General features: G+C 54.8%; 1 protein-coding gene across 7 annotated transcripts; it reads left to right on the forward strand.

The window, feature by feature from the left end:
- Positions 1-6498: 6498 nt before the first annotated feature.
- On the forward strand, positions 6499-15156 carry LOC124510815 (sialic acid-binding Ig-like lectin 10). 7 transcript variants are annotated; one of them, XM_047077472.1, is made up of 12 exons: positions 6504-6657; positions 6738-7118; positions 7272-7556; positions 7834-7881; positions 8038-8301; positions 9610-9657; positions 9788-10045; positions 10129-10413; positions 10733-10826; positions 10922-11087; positions 13645-13961; positions 14693-15156. In XM_047077472.1, the coding sequence occupies exons 1-11, from the start codon at positions 6621-6623 to the stop codon at positions 13927-13929; spliced, it is 2151 nt and encodes a 716-aa protein (XP_046933428.1). In that variant the 5' UTR covers positions 6504-6620; the 3' UTR covers positions 13930-13961; positions 14693-15156. The 7 variants fall into 7 exon arrangements, 5 of the variants coding, with proteins under 5 accessions (XP_046933429.1, XP_046933430.1, XP_046933427.1 ...); XM_047077474.1 differs by lacking the exon at positions 10129-10413 and having other exon boundaries at positions 6500-6657; XR_006961762.1 differs by having other exon boundaries at positions 6502-6657; positions 6738-7556; positions 13645-13979; positions 14580-15156.
- The last annotated feature ends 989 nt before the right edge of the window (positions 15157-16145 follow it).

Raw genomic sequence — 16145 nt, forward strand, 5'->3', positions numbered from 1 at the left:
GACTCCATTTGAGAACACTGTGTGAGCAGGGGCAGTACTGAAGTGTTTTAAATTTGGGGGAGGGTAGGGGCCCCTGGGCCGCTCTGTTGGTTGGGCCTCTGACTCCTGACTTTGGCTCAGGTGAGTTCGGCTCGTGAGTTCGAGCCCTGAGTTGGGCTCTGCGTTGACAATGTAGAGCCTGGTTGGGATTCTCTCTCCCTGCCTCTGTCTCTGCCCCTCCTCCACTTGCTCTCTATTTCTCCCTCTCAATATAAATAAAAATAAACTTAAAAAAAAATTGGGGGGGGGTTAGGGGCACCCGTGTGGCTCAGTCAGCTGAATGTCTGGCTTCAGCTCAAGTTGTGATCTCATGGTTCATGGGTTTGAGCCCCATGTTGGGCTTTGGGCTGACAGGTAGGAAGCTTGCTTTCTCTCTCTCTCTCTCTCCGCCCCTCCCCCGCTCTCCCTTTCTCTCTCAAAAATAAATTAACGTTAAATAAAAAAAATAAAATAAAATTATTTTGTGGCAGGGGAAGGAAGAAGAGTGGTTCCTGTCACTGCTTTAGTAGGCTCTCCCTGGCAGAGACTGTGTTTATTGAGGTGCAGTGAAAGGAGCAGTCATAAGTTCTAGGTGCAGTGAGAACGAATGCAGCCTTTTGGGAAGAGCCCCGTTTGCAAGTGTGTGCGGCAGCGGAGAAATATTCCCCGAGTTCTCCAGGACCAAGACCGCACAGACCCTGGTGCCTGGGGCTCCAGAGGGGTCGGTCGGAGCTGCGGGGACGGAGCGCCTCCTGGGGGCTACGTGCGGAGCTGCAGTAGAGGCAACTGAAGCCCCTGGGACAGGTCGCGCGCGGGACAAGCGGCAGGAAGAGGCTGGTGTGTGTGCGTGTTGGGGGGCTGGTTTGTCTAAGATGCCCCCTCCCCCAGATAAAGGCTCCTCACCACCCTCAGGGCCTCCACTACAGCCAGACCTGGACTCTTCATCCTGCACTGGGACCCCGCCCCGCATGGCTCTGGTCCTCAGGTCCACATCCCTGCACCCTCCTGGGGCAGAATCCTGAACTAATTACCTCTCTCTCTCTCTCCCCTCCCCAACCTCTCCCGCCCCTTTACCTACCCCCCACCCCCACCCATCCACCTATCTACCTTTGACCCCACTGTGAGTTCAGGGGTGGAGGGAGCCTGAGCCCATGCTCAACATCTATTAATGAAACGAGAGGGGAGGCTTGCAGGGCTGGGTGTTTGTTCTAAAGGAATCCGTTCAGGGGTGCCTCGGGGGCTCAGTCAGTTGATTTCTGCTCTGGTCAAGATGAGTTCAAGACCTAGGTGAGGCTCTGTGCTGACAGCCCGGAGCCTGCTTGGGATTCTCTCTCCCTCCCTCTCTGCCCCTCACCGACTCTCGTTCTCCCAAAAATAAACATTTTCTTTTTTTAACTTTTATTTATTTTTGAGAGCGGGCGAGAGAGAGACAGAGTACAAGAAGGGATGGGGCAGAGAGAGAAGGAGGGAGACCCAGAATCCGACGCAGGGTCCAAGCTCCAAGTTGTCAGTACAGAGCTTGGTGCCAGGCTCAAACTCACAAACTGGGAGATCGTGACCTCAGCTGAAGTCAGACGGTCAACAGAAGGAGCCACCCAGGTGCTCCTAAAATAAATAAACATTTTTTTTAATTTATTTTTTTTTAATTTTTTTAATGTTTATTTCTGAGACAGAGAGAGACAGAGCATGAATGGGGGAGGGTCAGAGAGAGAGAGACACAGAATCTGAAGCAGGCTCCAGGCTCTGAGCTGTCAGCACAGAGCCCGATGTGGGGCTCGAACTCACAGACTGTGAGATCAGGACCTGAGCCGAAGTCGGAAGCTCAACCGACTGAGCCACCCAGGCGCCCCTAAACATTTTTTTTTAAATAAAGGAATACTTTCAGAAAAAATCTGAACATTCTTTGGCCCAAAAAAGATTCTCGTGGCCTCAGCTAGCTGCTTGGCCCTTGTCTGGCCAAGGCTGGGGGATGGGCAGAGGTGATCTGGTCACACTGAGGAAGGGTGGAGAATTCTGAGGGGGGCCCAAGAAGCCACAGGAAATTCAGAAGGGTGTGGGGGTGGGGAAATGTTGGGGACAACTCTGAACTGAGAACAGTGGGAGGGGCAGCCATGGGAAGAGCATTCCTGGAAGTGACAACCCCAAGTGTCACACATCACTGCCCCCCAAGTGGGAACAGACTTAGTAAATGTGAGAAACAGAGCTGGGATCACTGGTGGAATGCAAAAGCAAAGCAAAAGAGGGTTCAGAGTGAGTTTGGGGAGGTCATCGGGAGATAGGGTGAGCAGTTTGGATTTTCTCCTAAATATAACAGGACACCACTGCAACTTTTAAGTAAGAGAGGGACTCGGTCTGATTTATATTTGAAAACATTTTTTAATGTTTATTTATTTCTGAGAGAGAGAAAGAGAGAGCATGGGAGCAGGGGAGGGGCAGAGAGAGAGAGGGAGACACAGAATTGGAAGCAGGCTCCAGGCTCCGAGCTGTCAGCACAGAGCTTAACTCGGGGCTCGAACTCACGAACCACGAGATCATGACCTGAGTTGAAGTCAGATGGGTAACCGACTGAGTCACCCAGGTGTCCCTAATTGAAAAGTAACTCTGGCTGCTGTGTTGACAAGGCACCATGGAGAGAGCAAACTAGAAGCAGGAATAATCAATCAGTCACTGCTGTCCTACAGATGAGCGAGGGTGATGGGTTGGACCCAGGAAGTGACTCTCCATTGAGGGTGATTCTGCCATCCAGGGGACAGGTGGCAATGTCTGGAGTGTTTTTAGTTGTCACAGCTAGGGTGGACGGGGTGCTACTGGCATCTGAAGGCTGGAGGCCAGGGCTACTGATGAACACCCTGCCAGGGACCCCACCCCTCAGGAACTATTTGACTCAAAATGTCAGTAGTGCTGGTCAGCCTGGGTGGCTCAGTCTGTTGAGCATCCAACTCTTGATTTCGGCTCAGGTCATGATCTCATAGTCATGAGATTGAGCTCCAAGTGGGGGCTGCTTGAGATTCTCTCTCTCCGTTTCCCTTTGCCTTTCCCCTGTGCTCGCTCTCTCTCTAAAAAATTTTTTTTTTAATTTTTGAGAGAGAGAGAGAGAGAGAGAGAGAAGCAAGGGAGGGGCAGAGACAGAGGGAGAGAGAGGATCCTAAGCAGGCTCCCGTGCTGTCAGTGTGGAGTCCAACACAGGGCTCATCCCACAAATTGTGAAATCATGACCTGAGCCCAAATGAAGTGTCAGATGCTTAGCCAACTGAGCCACCCAGGCAACTGCCCCAAATTGAAAAAAAAAAAAAAAAGTGTCAATGGTGCTAAGATTGAGACATCTTGGATGAGAGTAATGAATGGTAGTGGGGTGGGGATAAGTGGATGGAATTTTTTTAATACCTAAGAAGTTGAGCTGATGGGTCTGGTGGGTAATTGTACATGGGAGTAAAGAAAGTAAAGAAAGTAAAGGAAGCCGTCAGGCCAATGCTCAGGTGTGGGCAGGGCTTGGTGCCGCATAATATTTAGAGAGATGAAAAGCAGGCTTGTGGTGAGAAATAGTGCTGCATGGTGCATGTTAAGCTTGAAATGCACACTGCAGATTCCTGAGTAGGTGTCTAATAGACAGGAAAGGGTCAGGGCTGAGATACAATTTACACTTATCAGCTCGTTTATTGTTGTTGTGTTTTGTGGTTATCTATTTTGGCTTGCTTTTTATTTTTATTTTTGAAAGACAGAGATAAAGAGAGTGAGCTGGGGAGAGGAACAGAGGGAAGGAGAGAGAATCCCAGGCAGTTTCCATGCTCAGCATGGAGCCCAACACAGAGCTCAATCCCATGATCGTGAGATCATGACCTGAGCTGAAATCAAGAGTCAGACCTGGGTGCCTGGGTGGCTCAGTCATTTAAGTGTCTGACTTTAGCTCAGGTCATGATCTCATGGTTCGTGGGTTTGAGCCCAGCATCAGGCTCTGTGCTGACAGCTCGGAGTCTGGAGTCTGCTTCCGATTTTGTGTCTCCCTCTCTCTCTGCTCATGCTCTCTGTGTCTCTTTCTCTCAAAAATAATTAAGAAAAGGGGCACCTGGGTGGCTCAGTCGGCTAAGCATCTGGCTTCGGCCCAGGTCATGATCTCACCACTCGTGAGTTTGAGCCCGCATCAGGCTCTCTACGGTCAGCATGGAGCCCGCTTTGGTTCCTGTCTCCCTCTCTCTCTGCACCCGTCCCCCCAGCTCATGCTTTCTCGCTGTCTCAAAAATAAACAAAAACATTAAAATAATAATAATTTTAAAAAAAGAGTCAGACACTCAACTGGCTGAGCCACCCAGGCGTTTAACTTCATTTTGAAGAAACTTTAGACTCACAGGAGTTGCAAAGAAACGTACAGGGACATCCCGTGGACTCAAATCTCCCCCCTCCTCCGTGTTATCATCTTCCACAACTAAGTACAATCTGAAAATCAAGGAATTGTCTGCACACAATCAGGGCAAGCCCATGTCAAGACCCAGGCCTCCCTCCTCTGTGGGAGGCCCCTCCTCTGTGAGCTCCATGCTGTGATATCTCTAGACAAGAGCCTCCCCTGGGAAAAGGGACCCTGGCTCTCCCCCGATAGAGCCCAGGTTGGGCAGTGGGGACCCAGATCAGAGTGCAGAAGGAGGTGGGTATTAGGGGCTGGATTGTGCCCCCTTTGCCCCGTTCATATGTTGAAGCCTTAACCCCAGTACCTGCGAATGTGACTGTATGTGGAGATAGGGCCTTTAAATGGGTAATTCAGTTAAAGCAAGGCCATAGAGCAAGCTCAAATCCAGTAGGCTGGTGTCCTTCTTTTTTTTTTTTTTTTATGTTTATCTATTTTGAGAGAGAGTGCAAGCAGGGAGGAGGCAGAGAGAGAGGGAGAGAGAAAGCATCCCAAGCAGGCTCCGTGCTGCCAGCCCAGAGCCTGACTTGGGGCTCGATCTCACAAACTGTGAAATCATGACCTGAGCTGAGATCAAGAGTTGGCCGACCGAGCCACCCAGGCGCCCCAGGACTGGTGTCCTTCTACGAAGAGATCAGGACACAGGCACACAAAGAGAGATGGCCACGTGAGAGCTCAGTGGGAAGATGATGTCTACACCCCAGGGAGAGAGGCCTGGGAAGCAACCAACCTGTTCTTCCAGCCCTACTGACGCCTTCATCTTGGACTATCTTGGACTCCAGCCTCCGAACTGCGGGCAAGATGTTTTCTGTCGTTTGAGCTGTTCTGTCTGTGGTGCTTTGTTACGGCAGCCCAAGCACGTGGCACGAGAGCGAGGACAGAGGTGGCCACAGGTCACCTCCTCCAGGAGGCCTCTTCTGGTTTCCCAGGAAGAAGTGACCACGCCTTTGTCGTGAACATCTGTCCCAGCATCGGCTGGGGGGTGGCAGCGAGGGGGAGCAGTTACGAGCACTTCAGTGCTTTTCCATTTCTCAGAAGCTTCATTTACCAAACTGGGTCCCCTTGAGGTCAGACACCGTGACTGATTTGCCTGTGTCCTCAGGAGGCCGCGTGGCACCTGCACACACAAGGTCCCAGGCACGGAGGTTGACTGTGGGGGCAGGTGCTCCCATCACAACAGGTATTCCCAGCAGGGGCATCCAACCTTAGGGCAGAAGAAGAAGGGGAGCTTGAGAGGTGGACTGAGGTCTTGGCATGGGTGCTTCCGGTGGACCTGGGGGCGGAAATCAGCGAGCCCTCCCAGTGAGGAGGAAGGGGTGGGACTGACACCAGCCTAGGGGTACCAGATTTGGCAAATAAAAACACAAAGGCGCCCAGTTAAATTTGCATTTCGGATATGAACGCCGAATAATTTTAGTATAACAATGTCCCGTTGCGATATTCGGGACATACTTCTGAAAAAAAAAAAAAAATCATTCATCGTTTAACTGAAAGTCAGCTTTAACTGGGGCACCTGGGTGGCCCAGTCGGTTAAGTGTCTGGCTTCAACTAGGGTCATGATGGCACGGTTCGTGAGTTGGAGCCCCTGATGGGGCTTTCTGCTGTCGGCACAGAGCCCGCTCCAGATCCTTTGTCCCCCTCTCTCTCTGGCCCTCCCCTGCTCTCTAAAGTCGACTTTAACTGGAGATTCTGAATTTTAACTGGCAAGACCCGTCAGCCCCCCGCCCCCCACAACCCCCTTCCTGCATCCACCCTTGCTGTTCCCCACTGCCCTCCTTCCCCAGGGGCCCCCGTCTGAAGAAGGGCTCATCGTACACTTTCGCTTCTGCTTCCTCAGACACCTAAGGCCCAGCGGGAGAGCCCCGACCCCGCACCCACCCAGCCCCCATGGCCTCACCCACCTTCCACTCCCTCCGCCCCCAGGGGACCCCCAGAAGGACCAGCTCTGCCATCCCGAGCACCAGGCAGCCTCGCCCCGCCCCGCCCCACCCCCCAGGAAAGATTCAGAGTCCTAGCGGAGGGTGAGGTGGGGCTGGAGAGTGACAAGATGGGGGGGGAGGGGGGCGGGAGCGAGTGGGGGTGGGGCTCAGGACCGGTCACCTGGCCCGGGGTACAGCTTTCGCAACTGGCGGTTCCCCTTCGTCAGTGGAGGCGTCCGGGGGACGAGCCTGTGTGAGGGCAGGTCCAGGTGCACCCTCGTGCAGAGATGGCCCTGTCACTGCTGTTGGCCCTGCTGTGGGGCGGTGAGTGGGCCACGGGGCCAGAAGGGGCCTGGGTGGGGGCGCGGGCTGGGCTTGCAGCTTGAGCCCTCTGTCTCCTTCAGGGTCTCAGGCTCAGGCCCCAGGATTCTCCCTGCGAGTGCAGAGCGTGGTGATGGTGCAGGAGGGCCTGTGTGTGCACGTGCCCTGCACCCTCTCCTACCCCCGGATAGGCTGGACGGAGGACACCCCCGCCCTCGGCTCCTGGTTCGTGGTGGGGACAGACACGAACAAGGGAAGACCGGTGGCCACAAACAAGCAGGATCAAGTGCAAGGTGGCTCCGGGGGCCGGTTCCAGCTCACTGGGGATCCCCGGAACCGCAGCTGCTCCTTGCTGATCAGAGACGCCCAGGTGGAGGACTCGGCACAGTACTTCTTTCGGGTGGAGAGAGGCAGTTACGTGCGGTATAATTTCGTGGAAAGCCCGCTCTATCTGGAAGTGACAGGTATGGACGGGGCTCCAGCAGGACTGGGCGGGAAGCTCTCCTCCTCCCTGCCGTTCCCCAACCCCCCCCCACACACACTGTGGGGAGCAGATCACGGGTCACCCCTGCGGCACCCCCTCCCAGGGCTAGGATTGTGCCCTCTCTTTGCCCCAGCCCTGACACAGAAGCCCGATGTCTACGTCCCAGAGACCCTGGAAGCGGGGCGCCGGGCGACACTCATCTGTGTGTTTAACTGGGCCTTTGAGGAATGTCCAGCCCCTACTTTCTCCTGGATGGGGGCCGCCGTCACCACCCCAGGGCCCGGACGCAAATCCTCCTACTTCTCAGTGCTTTCTCTCACACCGAGACCCCAGGACCACGGCACCCACCTCACGTGCCGGGTAGACTTCTCCAGAAAGGGCGTGAGCACAGAGACCACCGTTCGACTTAACGTCACCCGTGAGTCTGGTGGCCAGGGCATCAGGGTGTGCAGACGGGCACGGCGGGACGTGGCCGGCGGGGCATCCGGACAGGTCGGTGGGGAGTCGCATCACGCTGCCTCGGCCCTGGGAGGCGCTTGGGGACGCCATCTGCTCCCCAGCCACAAGCATCTTTGACACCAGTTTGTCACTCGCCTCCCGGAGGATATCACGCTTTCTTTCCCCCCGAGGGGGTTCCCTCTTACTGCCAGGAGCCCCACGGTCCTCCCCCAAGCCAGGTCTCAATCTTGTTGCAGATGTCCCCAAAGACCTAGTTATCAGCGTTTCCAGAGCCAAGGCATCAGGTACCTATTGAGGGCCTGGGAGGGTGGGGCTGGCCCTCTGCGGAGGGTGGAGGCGAGGGAGACAGAGGGCGAGGGAGACTCTGTTCCTCCTTCAGCTTCTCTCTCTCTCTCTCTCTCTCTCTCTCTCTCTCTCTCTCTCGGCTTCTGTCTCTGCAGCCCCGGAGCCCCAGGGAGACAGCCCATATCTGGAAGTCCAGAAAGGCCAGTTCCTGCAGCTGGTCTGTGCTTCCGAGAGCCAGGCCCCTGCCACCCTGAGCTGGGCCCTGGAGGACAGAATCCTCTCTTGGTCTCACCCCTGGACCCCCGGCCCCCTGGCTCTGGTGCTGACCCGGGTGACGCCTGGGGATTCAGGCTGCTACACCTGCCGAGCGGAGAACGGGCGTGGCTCCCAGAGCCGCACCCTGAACCTCTCCGTGCAGTGTGAGTGCTACCATCAGGAGCCCGGTTTCCAGAAAGGGAGAAGGAAGAGGGGGGCTGGGGCTGGGGGGCAGGGCCCCGGAGCTCGAAAGGGACCTGGAACCCCAGGCCGAGGGGCCTGACAATTCTGATTCCAACTCCAACGTGGGTTTTCCACCACACCACCAAACAATTCTCTGATGCCAGCTGGGTGTTCTGCGACTCAACCCGGTTGAACACTGTCTACCTGGAGGTGGTGGCAGATCTCACAGGTGAAGGGCTCGGTCCCGCAAGGTCCCCCCGCTCCTTGGGCCCCCACCTCAGAGGCCAGTCACAAGCCAAGTTGACCAACTGGCTCTAGATCGGAGTTTCCCATGACCCCCCCCCACCTTGAATTCAATTGATTTGATAAAATGGGGCACAGAACTCAGAGGAACACTGCACTTACTGGATGGGGGGTTATTATAAAATGATACAACAGCAGACAGAAGAGATGCGTGGGGGGCAAGGCTGTTGCCCGCGTACCTCCCCGTGTTCACCAGGAGGGAGGCTCTTCAAACCCCATTCTCTTGGGGTTTTATGGAGGCTTCAACACGGAGGCAGGATTGACCAAAGCTTTGGCCACTGCCGTCCGATCCCACCTGCAATCGCTCTCCCTTCCCCGGAAGTCAGGGCAGGGATGGAAAGTCCCAAAGCTTCAGTCACTGAGGTTGGTTCTCTGGCCACCAGCCACCCCCCCCACCCCAGGTGCTTTCCAACGGTCACCTCATTTACATCAACCCAGGTGTGGTTTGAAAGGGGTTTGTTATGAATATCACGACACCTTTATCGCTCTCGTCTTTCAGGAAATTCCGAGGGTTTTAGGAACTCTGTGCCAGAAATGGGAGAGATATGTATATTTATTTAATTTTTTTAAGTTTATTTATTTTGAGAGAGAGAGAGTGTGTGCATGTGTGTGTGTGTGTGTGAGCAGGGGAAGGGCAGAGACAGAAGGAGACAGAGAATCCCAAGCAGGCTCCATGCTGTCAGCGGAGAGCCCGGTGTGGGGCTTGAACTCACAAACCGTGAGCTCACGACCTGAGCCAAAACCAAGAGGCAGACACTTAACTGACCGAGCCACTCAGGTGCCCTTATATATTTTATTATAAATCACAAGCATAGAGACCAGCCCTTCTTACCAGTCTGTTCCCTTGGGCCACTCAGTGGAGAATCAGTCACTAGGTGATTCCATGCTCGGCCGCCCTGCCCTCTTTGTCTCCAAGGACCGTTCTCTGCCCTGAGGGAACCCCCCCTCCCCACCCTTCTAGAGCCGGCACCCTGTCTCTGTTTCAGATGCCCCAGAGAACCTGAGAGTGATGGCCCTACAAGCAAACAGGACAGGTATGAAGGGGGACAGAGAACCTGGGCCTCTCGGTGCCACACTGGGGGCCTCGGCGTCTGGAATGCTGCCATGCGAAAGGGTCCCTGTGCCCTCGGCTGAGCCTCTGAGCTTGCCTCTTCCTTCCCGCAGTCCTGGAAAACCTTGGGAATGGCACGTCCCTCCCAGCCCTGGAGGGCCAAAGCTTGCGTCTGCTCTGTGTCGCCCACAGCAACCCCCCAGCCCAGCTGAGCTGGGCCCTGCGGGGACAGACTCTGAGCCCCTCCCAGCCCGCAGACCCCGGGATCCTGGAGCTGCCTCAGATACAAACGGGGCATGAAGGAGTCCTCACCTGCCGAGCTCAGAACTCGCTGGGCTCCCAGCACGTCTCCCTGCATCTCTCTGTGGTCTGTGAGTGTGGGGACCCCCGGGGGCGGGACGCCCGGGGCCTGGGGCAGAGGCGTCGCTGACCCTGCCCCTCCCCCCCCCCGCAGGCCCCCCGCGGCTGCTCGGCCCCTCCTGCTCCTGGGAGGGCGAGGCGCTGGGCTGCACCTGCTCCGCCCAAGCCCGGCCGGCCCCCACCCTGCGCTGGCGGCTGGGGGAGGGGCTGCTGGAGGGGAACCACAGCGACGCCTCCTTGACCGTCACCTCCAGCTCCGAGGGGCCCTGGGCCAACAGCTCCCTGAGCCTCAGGGGACCGCTGGGCTCTGGCCTCAGACTCAGCTGCGAGGCCCGGAATGCACATGGGGAACAGAGCGCCGCGGTCCTGCTGTTGCCAGGTCTGCGGGCCAGCTGGAGGCCCCACCCCCACCCCCGACGAGTGGAGGCTGAGTGGGGGCAGGGGCAAGGTCCTGTGGTTGGAGCAGGACCTGGGATGGTGCACGTGGCACCTGCGGCTGGGAATGCAGTGGGCAATCCAAACTGGAAGGCCTGTCGCCTGGGTCCGGGGCGCAGAGGGGTTTCCAAAACTTGGACAGAAGGGGTTGCAGATAAAACTCCTGGAATGGGAGCTGGAACCTGAGCGCCCGGTGGCAGGTGGGCGTGAGGCCCCACGTTAACGGGGGAGGCTCAGAGCTGGCTGACCGTCTCCTTCCATAGATAAGAAGGGACTCCTCTCAAAGGCGTTGGGTGGCGGAGTATTTCTGGGAATGGGCATCACGACGCTCCTTTTCCTCTGCCTCATCCTGGTCACGTGAGTTGGGAGCCGGCGCGATGGGGTGTGGGAGCTGGGGCTGGGCACCGGGGAGGTGCCAGGGCGCACAATCAAGGGGCTTGTTCCCCGGGCAGGAAGACTCTGAGGAAGAAACAGGCCCAGGCAGGGACTCCGGCCCACGCAGGGGCTCCGGCCCACGCAGGGACTCCGGCCCAGGCAGGGGCTCCGCCGAAGCCCAAGGCCACGCGGAGAAGCACGATCCTGGACTACATCAACGTGGTCCCCAATCCTGGTCTCCTGGTGAGTGGCTCCGTGTGCTGCCTCTACTTTCCCTGCTCAGACTCCCGGCCCTCGCCCTCGCCCCTCCCCTGCCCTGTCCCAACCCTTTTCCCCCAAGGGACATCAAGGTGGAAAAGGTATGGGTGTTGGACTCGAGTCCTGTGAGATCTTGACCAAATCACTCTCTCTCTCTGAGCCTCCATTTCTTCCTCTGCTTCCTTCGAGAGCTGGTTTGAGGATGAGAACACATCATGCACTTGCTCAAAATGTAGCGGCTCGCGCGTTCTTATCACCCCGATGAGGTTACTAATTCTAATTAATGATGTGATCATTCTTAACATCATGGAGAGTCCGTGTATTTAGTGATTAAGAGCGCGGCTCTGAAGTCAGCTCGTCCGGGTACAATCTTGGTTTTATCGCGGTGTGTTCTTGGACAAGTCTCTTAACTTCTCTGTGCCTTAGTTTAAAATGGGGGAAATGGGGGCGCCTGGGTGGCTCAGTCCTTAAGAGTCTGACCTCAGCTCAGGTCATGATCTCATGGTCTGTGAGTTTGGGCCCTGCATCGGGCTCTGCTGACAGCCCAGAGCCTGGAGCCTACTTCGGATTCTGTGCCTCCCTCTCTCTCTGCCCCTCCCCTGCTTGCTCTCTCTCTCTCTCTCTCTCTCAAAAATAAACATTAAAAAAAATTTTTTTAAAGAAAATGGGAGAAATAGTAGTATCTATTACCTAGGATCATTCTAAGTACTCGCTATGCTCATGGTACCTGTAAACATTTAGAATAGTAGCCGGCACCTAGTAAGTGTTCTACAAATGCCGGATAGTTTTAGGAGAGAACATTTATTTGTTTATTTACTTATTTATTTTTATTTTTACTTTTTTAAAGTTTATTTAGAGGGGAGGTGCGCATGCGCACAAGCAGGGGAGGGGCAGAAAGAGAGAGAGAGAGAGAGAGAGAGAGAGAGAGAATCCCAAGCAGGCTCCCTGCTGTCAGCACAGAGCTCGAACCCACATCAGATCACGACCTGAGCCGAAACCAACCGCCCCCCCCCCCCAGGCGCCCCCAGGAGAGAACATTTGTATGCTGATGACTCCAAAACTTGCATCTCTCAAACTCACGCTTGACCTTTAGACTCCTATCCAACGGTCCGGGCGGCATGTCTGTTTGAGTGTCTACAGGCGTCTCGGATTTCGCCCGTCCGAGTCGAATTTAGGACTAATTCCACTGCTTATGCTCTCCACGCGGCCCGGCTCGGCAAACAGCACCGCGTCCGCCCGGCTGCCCAAGCCCGTCTTTCGCTCCTCTGTCCTCCACCACCCCACGATCAACCCATTAGCGAGACCCCTTCCAAATACACCCAAACCGCCTCTTCGGGTTCTGCCACTTCCTGTGTGTGCCCCCCTGCTTCCGCTCTCGCCGCCCCGGCTCTCTTTCCGTGGGCATGGTATCCTTTAAAAACCCAAATAGGGAGGCCCCTGGGTGGCTCAGTCGGTTAAGCGTCTGAATCCTGATTTCAGCTCATCATGATCTCACCTTTGGTGAGTTCGAGCCCAGCATCAGGCCCTGTCCTGACGGTGCAGAGCCTGCTTGGGCTTCTCTCTCTCTCCCTCCCTCTGCCCCTCCCCTTCTCTCTCTCTTTAAATAAACTTAAAAAAAAAAAAAGAAACCCCAAATAGGGACAACTAACCCCCGTGGAATACTACTCAGCCATCAAAAGGAACAAATGATTGAAAGAAGCTACTGGTTGAAAAAACCTTAGAGACAAAAAAACAAAAAAGAAAAGAAAAAAAGAAAAATGCCGATCTCTAATGGTCACGTATGCAGGATTCCATGTTTATAACACCCTGCAAACGATCAGACTGTAGAGACCGAGGACAGATTAGTAGTGGCCAGGGTTAGGGACGGGAGGGCAGTGAGGACTAGAGAGGAGCAGCAGGTGGGGAGAGCTTTGTGGGGAGGAACAGTTCTGTGTCTTGACTGTGCTGTGGGCTGCACGGATCCGCCTGTGTGTGTTCGCTGTGGCTGCCATAGCAAAGGACTGCAGCCGGGGTGACTTAAGCCACAGACGTCGTTTATTGTTTGTTCCTGCCCCAAGATGTAATCCTAGTTCTTTTTTTTTTTTTTTAATTTTTTTAATGTTTATTTATTTTTGAGAGAGAGAGTGCCAGCAGGGGAGGGTCAGAGAGAGAGGGAGACCCAGCATCCGAAGCGGGCTCCAGGCTCTGAGCTGTCAGCACAGGGCCCGAGGCGGGGCTCGAACTCACAAACCGTGAGATCATGACCTGAGCCGATGTCGGTCGCTTAACTGACTAAGCCACGCAGGCGCCCCAATCCCAGTTCTTAATTAGTGTCTGGTGCATGGTGAGCTCTCGAGTATTTGTGGAAGGAGGGAAGGAAGGAAGGAAGGAAGGAGAGAGAGAGAGGGAGAGAAGGAGGGGAGGGAGGGAAGGGAGGAAGGAGGGGAAAGAGAGAGGGAGGAAGGAGAGGAGGGAGGGAAGGAAGGGGGAGGGAGGGAGGAAAGAGGGGAGGCGGGAAGGAAGAATAGAAGGAGGGAAGGAAGGCTGGTTGTTTCTCTCCCAGGCTCGCAATCGCAATCGGAACCAGAACCGGAAGGCCATGCCGAGCAGTCCTTCCCAGGCCTCTCCTCCAGGCGCTCCCTCCCAGGAATGTAAGAAAAACCAGAAGGAGCTACATGCTGCTCCCCACACTTGTCCAGGACCCAGATCATCCACGCAAGCCTCAGAATCAGAGAGTAACCAAGAGAATCTCCATTATGCTGCCCTCACCTTCTCGGGCCTCAGACCCTGGGACACCCGGGAGTCCAAGGACACAGGCCCGGAGTACGAGGACATCAAGTTTCACTGACGGTCTCCCGGGCTGCAGGGCTGGGATCCGGGGTAGGCGGAATGGAGAGGGTGAGGAAGACGAGCATCCTCTCTCTCTCTCTCTCTCTCTCTCTCTCTCTCTGTCTCCCTCACCCTCTTGGTCTCCAAGCATGGGTCCTCCCATTCCAGACCCGATCATTTGGAAAAGCTGGACGCATCTCTCTGGATACACTATTCTGAGAGGCAAGAGAAATCTTCTCTGCCACCTCCCCCCCCCCCCCCCCCCCGCAGCTGATCACACAGGCTCAGTTTCTCAAAGGTGGGAGGGACTTTAAAGGCAATTAACCTATCATCTTTGCGGGGTCAGCCAGCTAACCTCACAGGTCAAGTCTGACCCGCCGCCTAATTTCGAGCCAAGAGTGTTTTCCACATTTTAAATGGTTGTGGGGAGGGGCCAGCTCAGATGGGAGAGCTTACAACGCCTGATCTCCGGGGTGGTGAGTTCAAGCCCCAGGTCAGGTGTAGAGATTACTAAAATAATAATACTAATAAACTTAAAAAAATAAATGGGGGCGGGGAATCGAAAGCAGAAAAATGTTTCCTGATACGTGCTAAGGATATGAAATTCCACTGCCGGTGTCCACAAATAAAGTTTTATTGGATCACAGTTGCGCCCATTCTTTTATGCAGGACTCTGGCCCACGGCAGGCAGAGCTGAGTCCGAGATGTCTGCTGTCTGGGCGTCTGCAGGAAGAGTTTGCAGAATCTTCACCTAAAGTAAACACAGCCACTTATTTTTACAGAAGAGGAACAGAAGCAGATGTTCAGAGTGAGTTCAGCCACCGCAAAGATGTCCCGCTGGGCGACAAGACAGGAAGTCCCTCAGGGCAAGGACACCACGTGGAGACTGGGCGCAATTGTGCCCTCCAACCCGTGAACCTGAGGAAGAACGATCGCAGGAGGGCATGGTACTGGGAACCCTCTCAAAATGTAATGGAAAGCAAAGCTCACCATGTACTCTGAATCGACCAGCCGGTGAAGAGAGAAGATGGGTCTATTTCTCCGAGGGGAGCAGGTCCTTCCTCCTTCCCCAGAGGTCAGAGTCCTAATTGCTTCACAGAAAGCTCTCATGGGGGATGGTTGCTACTTGCCAGGCAGAAAATTGAGGAGCCCAGAAGAGATGTTGGCCTTTGCATTAAAAAAAAAAAAAAAACGTTGGGGGCACCTGGGTGGCTCAGTCGGTTGAGCGGCCGACTCTTGGTTTTGGTTCAGGTCATGATCTCCCGGGTTGTGGGTTCAAGCCTGGCATGGGGCTCTGTGCTGACAGAGCGAAGCCTGCTTGGGATTCTCTCTGCCCTCTCCCCTGGCTCTCACCCTCTCTCTCTCTGTCTCAGAAATAAATAAACATTTAATAAATAAATAAATAACAGGGCGCCTGGGTGGCTCAGTTGGTTAAGCGTCCAACTTCAGCTCGGGTCACAATCTCACGGTTCGTGAGTTTGAGACCCACGTGGGGCTCCGTGCTGACAGCTCAGAGCCTGGAGCCTGCTTCGGATTCTGGGTCTCCCTCTCTGTCTGCCCCTCCCCTGCTTGCACTCTCTCTCTCTCTGTCTCAAAAATAAATAAACATTTTAAAAATTTGATAAATAAATAAATAACAATAATAATAAAAATAAAGCCGCACTGGAGAAATCTGTGGAACCGAGAGCGTGTCCACACCCCAACAGCTGCCTGGCTCTAAAAATCTTTCCCCACTGCTTTGTCATCCTGCCTGAAGGGGGCGCTCTTGAGCGAAAAGGACTCGGAGCCTTGGGGGGCTTTTGGCTGGACTGGGACATAAAAGGCCCATCTCTGACCATGCTTGTGGTCCACAGGGTCAAGAGCTAAAGAGCAGGGAAAGGGTTAGAGGGGAGGGCGTATCATTTCAAAGGGTGACAGCTTCCACGAAGAGGAAGGAGCTGGTGGTGGACAGGTTCATGTTTTCCCAGGTGTTTGGCTAAGGTCCTGAGGCTTTGTGTCCTGAGAGAGAGAATAACCGGATGTTCGCAGACAAGCCCCGCTTCGCCTAAACCCTCTCAGATTCCAGAGCTATTGATCTGTGGAGACATTTGTAACACGGACTAACACATATTGAGCACTTACGCCAGGCGCTTCGGTGAATGCTTATTATATTATCCCACTCAATGCAGAAACTCTTAAGGGAATTTTTGACTGGGGAAGTCTCCCTTCATCTTGCCAGATCCCAATTAACTGGTT

Source organism: Lynx rufus, unplaced genomic scaffold, assembly GCF_022079265.1.
Source record: "Lynx rufus isolate CCGP_SWC_20201006 ecotype Redwood Valley unplaced genomic scaffold, mLynRuf1.p SCAF_16, whole genome shotgun sequence".
NCBI classification, from domain to species: domain Eukaryota; kingdom Metazoa; phylum Chordata; class Mammalia; order Carnivora; family Felidae; genus Lynx; species Lynx rufus.

What these genes read in the sequence shown, in the direction of transcription:
- LOC124510815 (XM_047077471.1), top strand. Translation starts at nt 6,621, where the DNA reads ATGGCCCTGTCACTGCTGTTGGCCCTGCTGTGGGGCG. An exon ending in CTCTGCCTCATCCTGGTCAC is followed by an intron (nt 10,827 to 10,921) that starts GTGAGTTGGGAG and finishes TTCCCCGGGCAG; the next exon opens with GAAGACTCTGAGGAAGAAAC. An exon ending in TCCCCAATCCTGGTCTCCTG is followed by an intron (nt 11,088 to 13,644) that starts GTGAGTGGCTCC and finishes TTTCTCTCCCAG; the next exon opens with GCTCGCAATCGCAATCGGAA.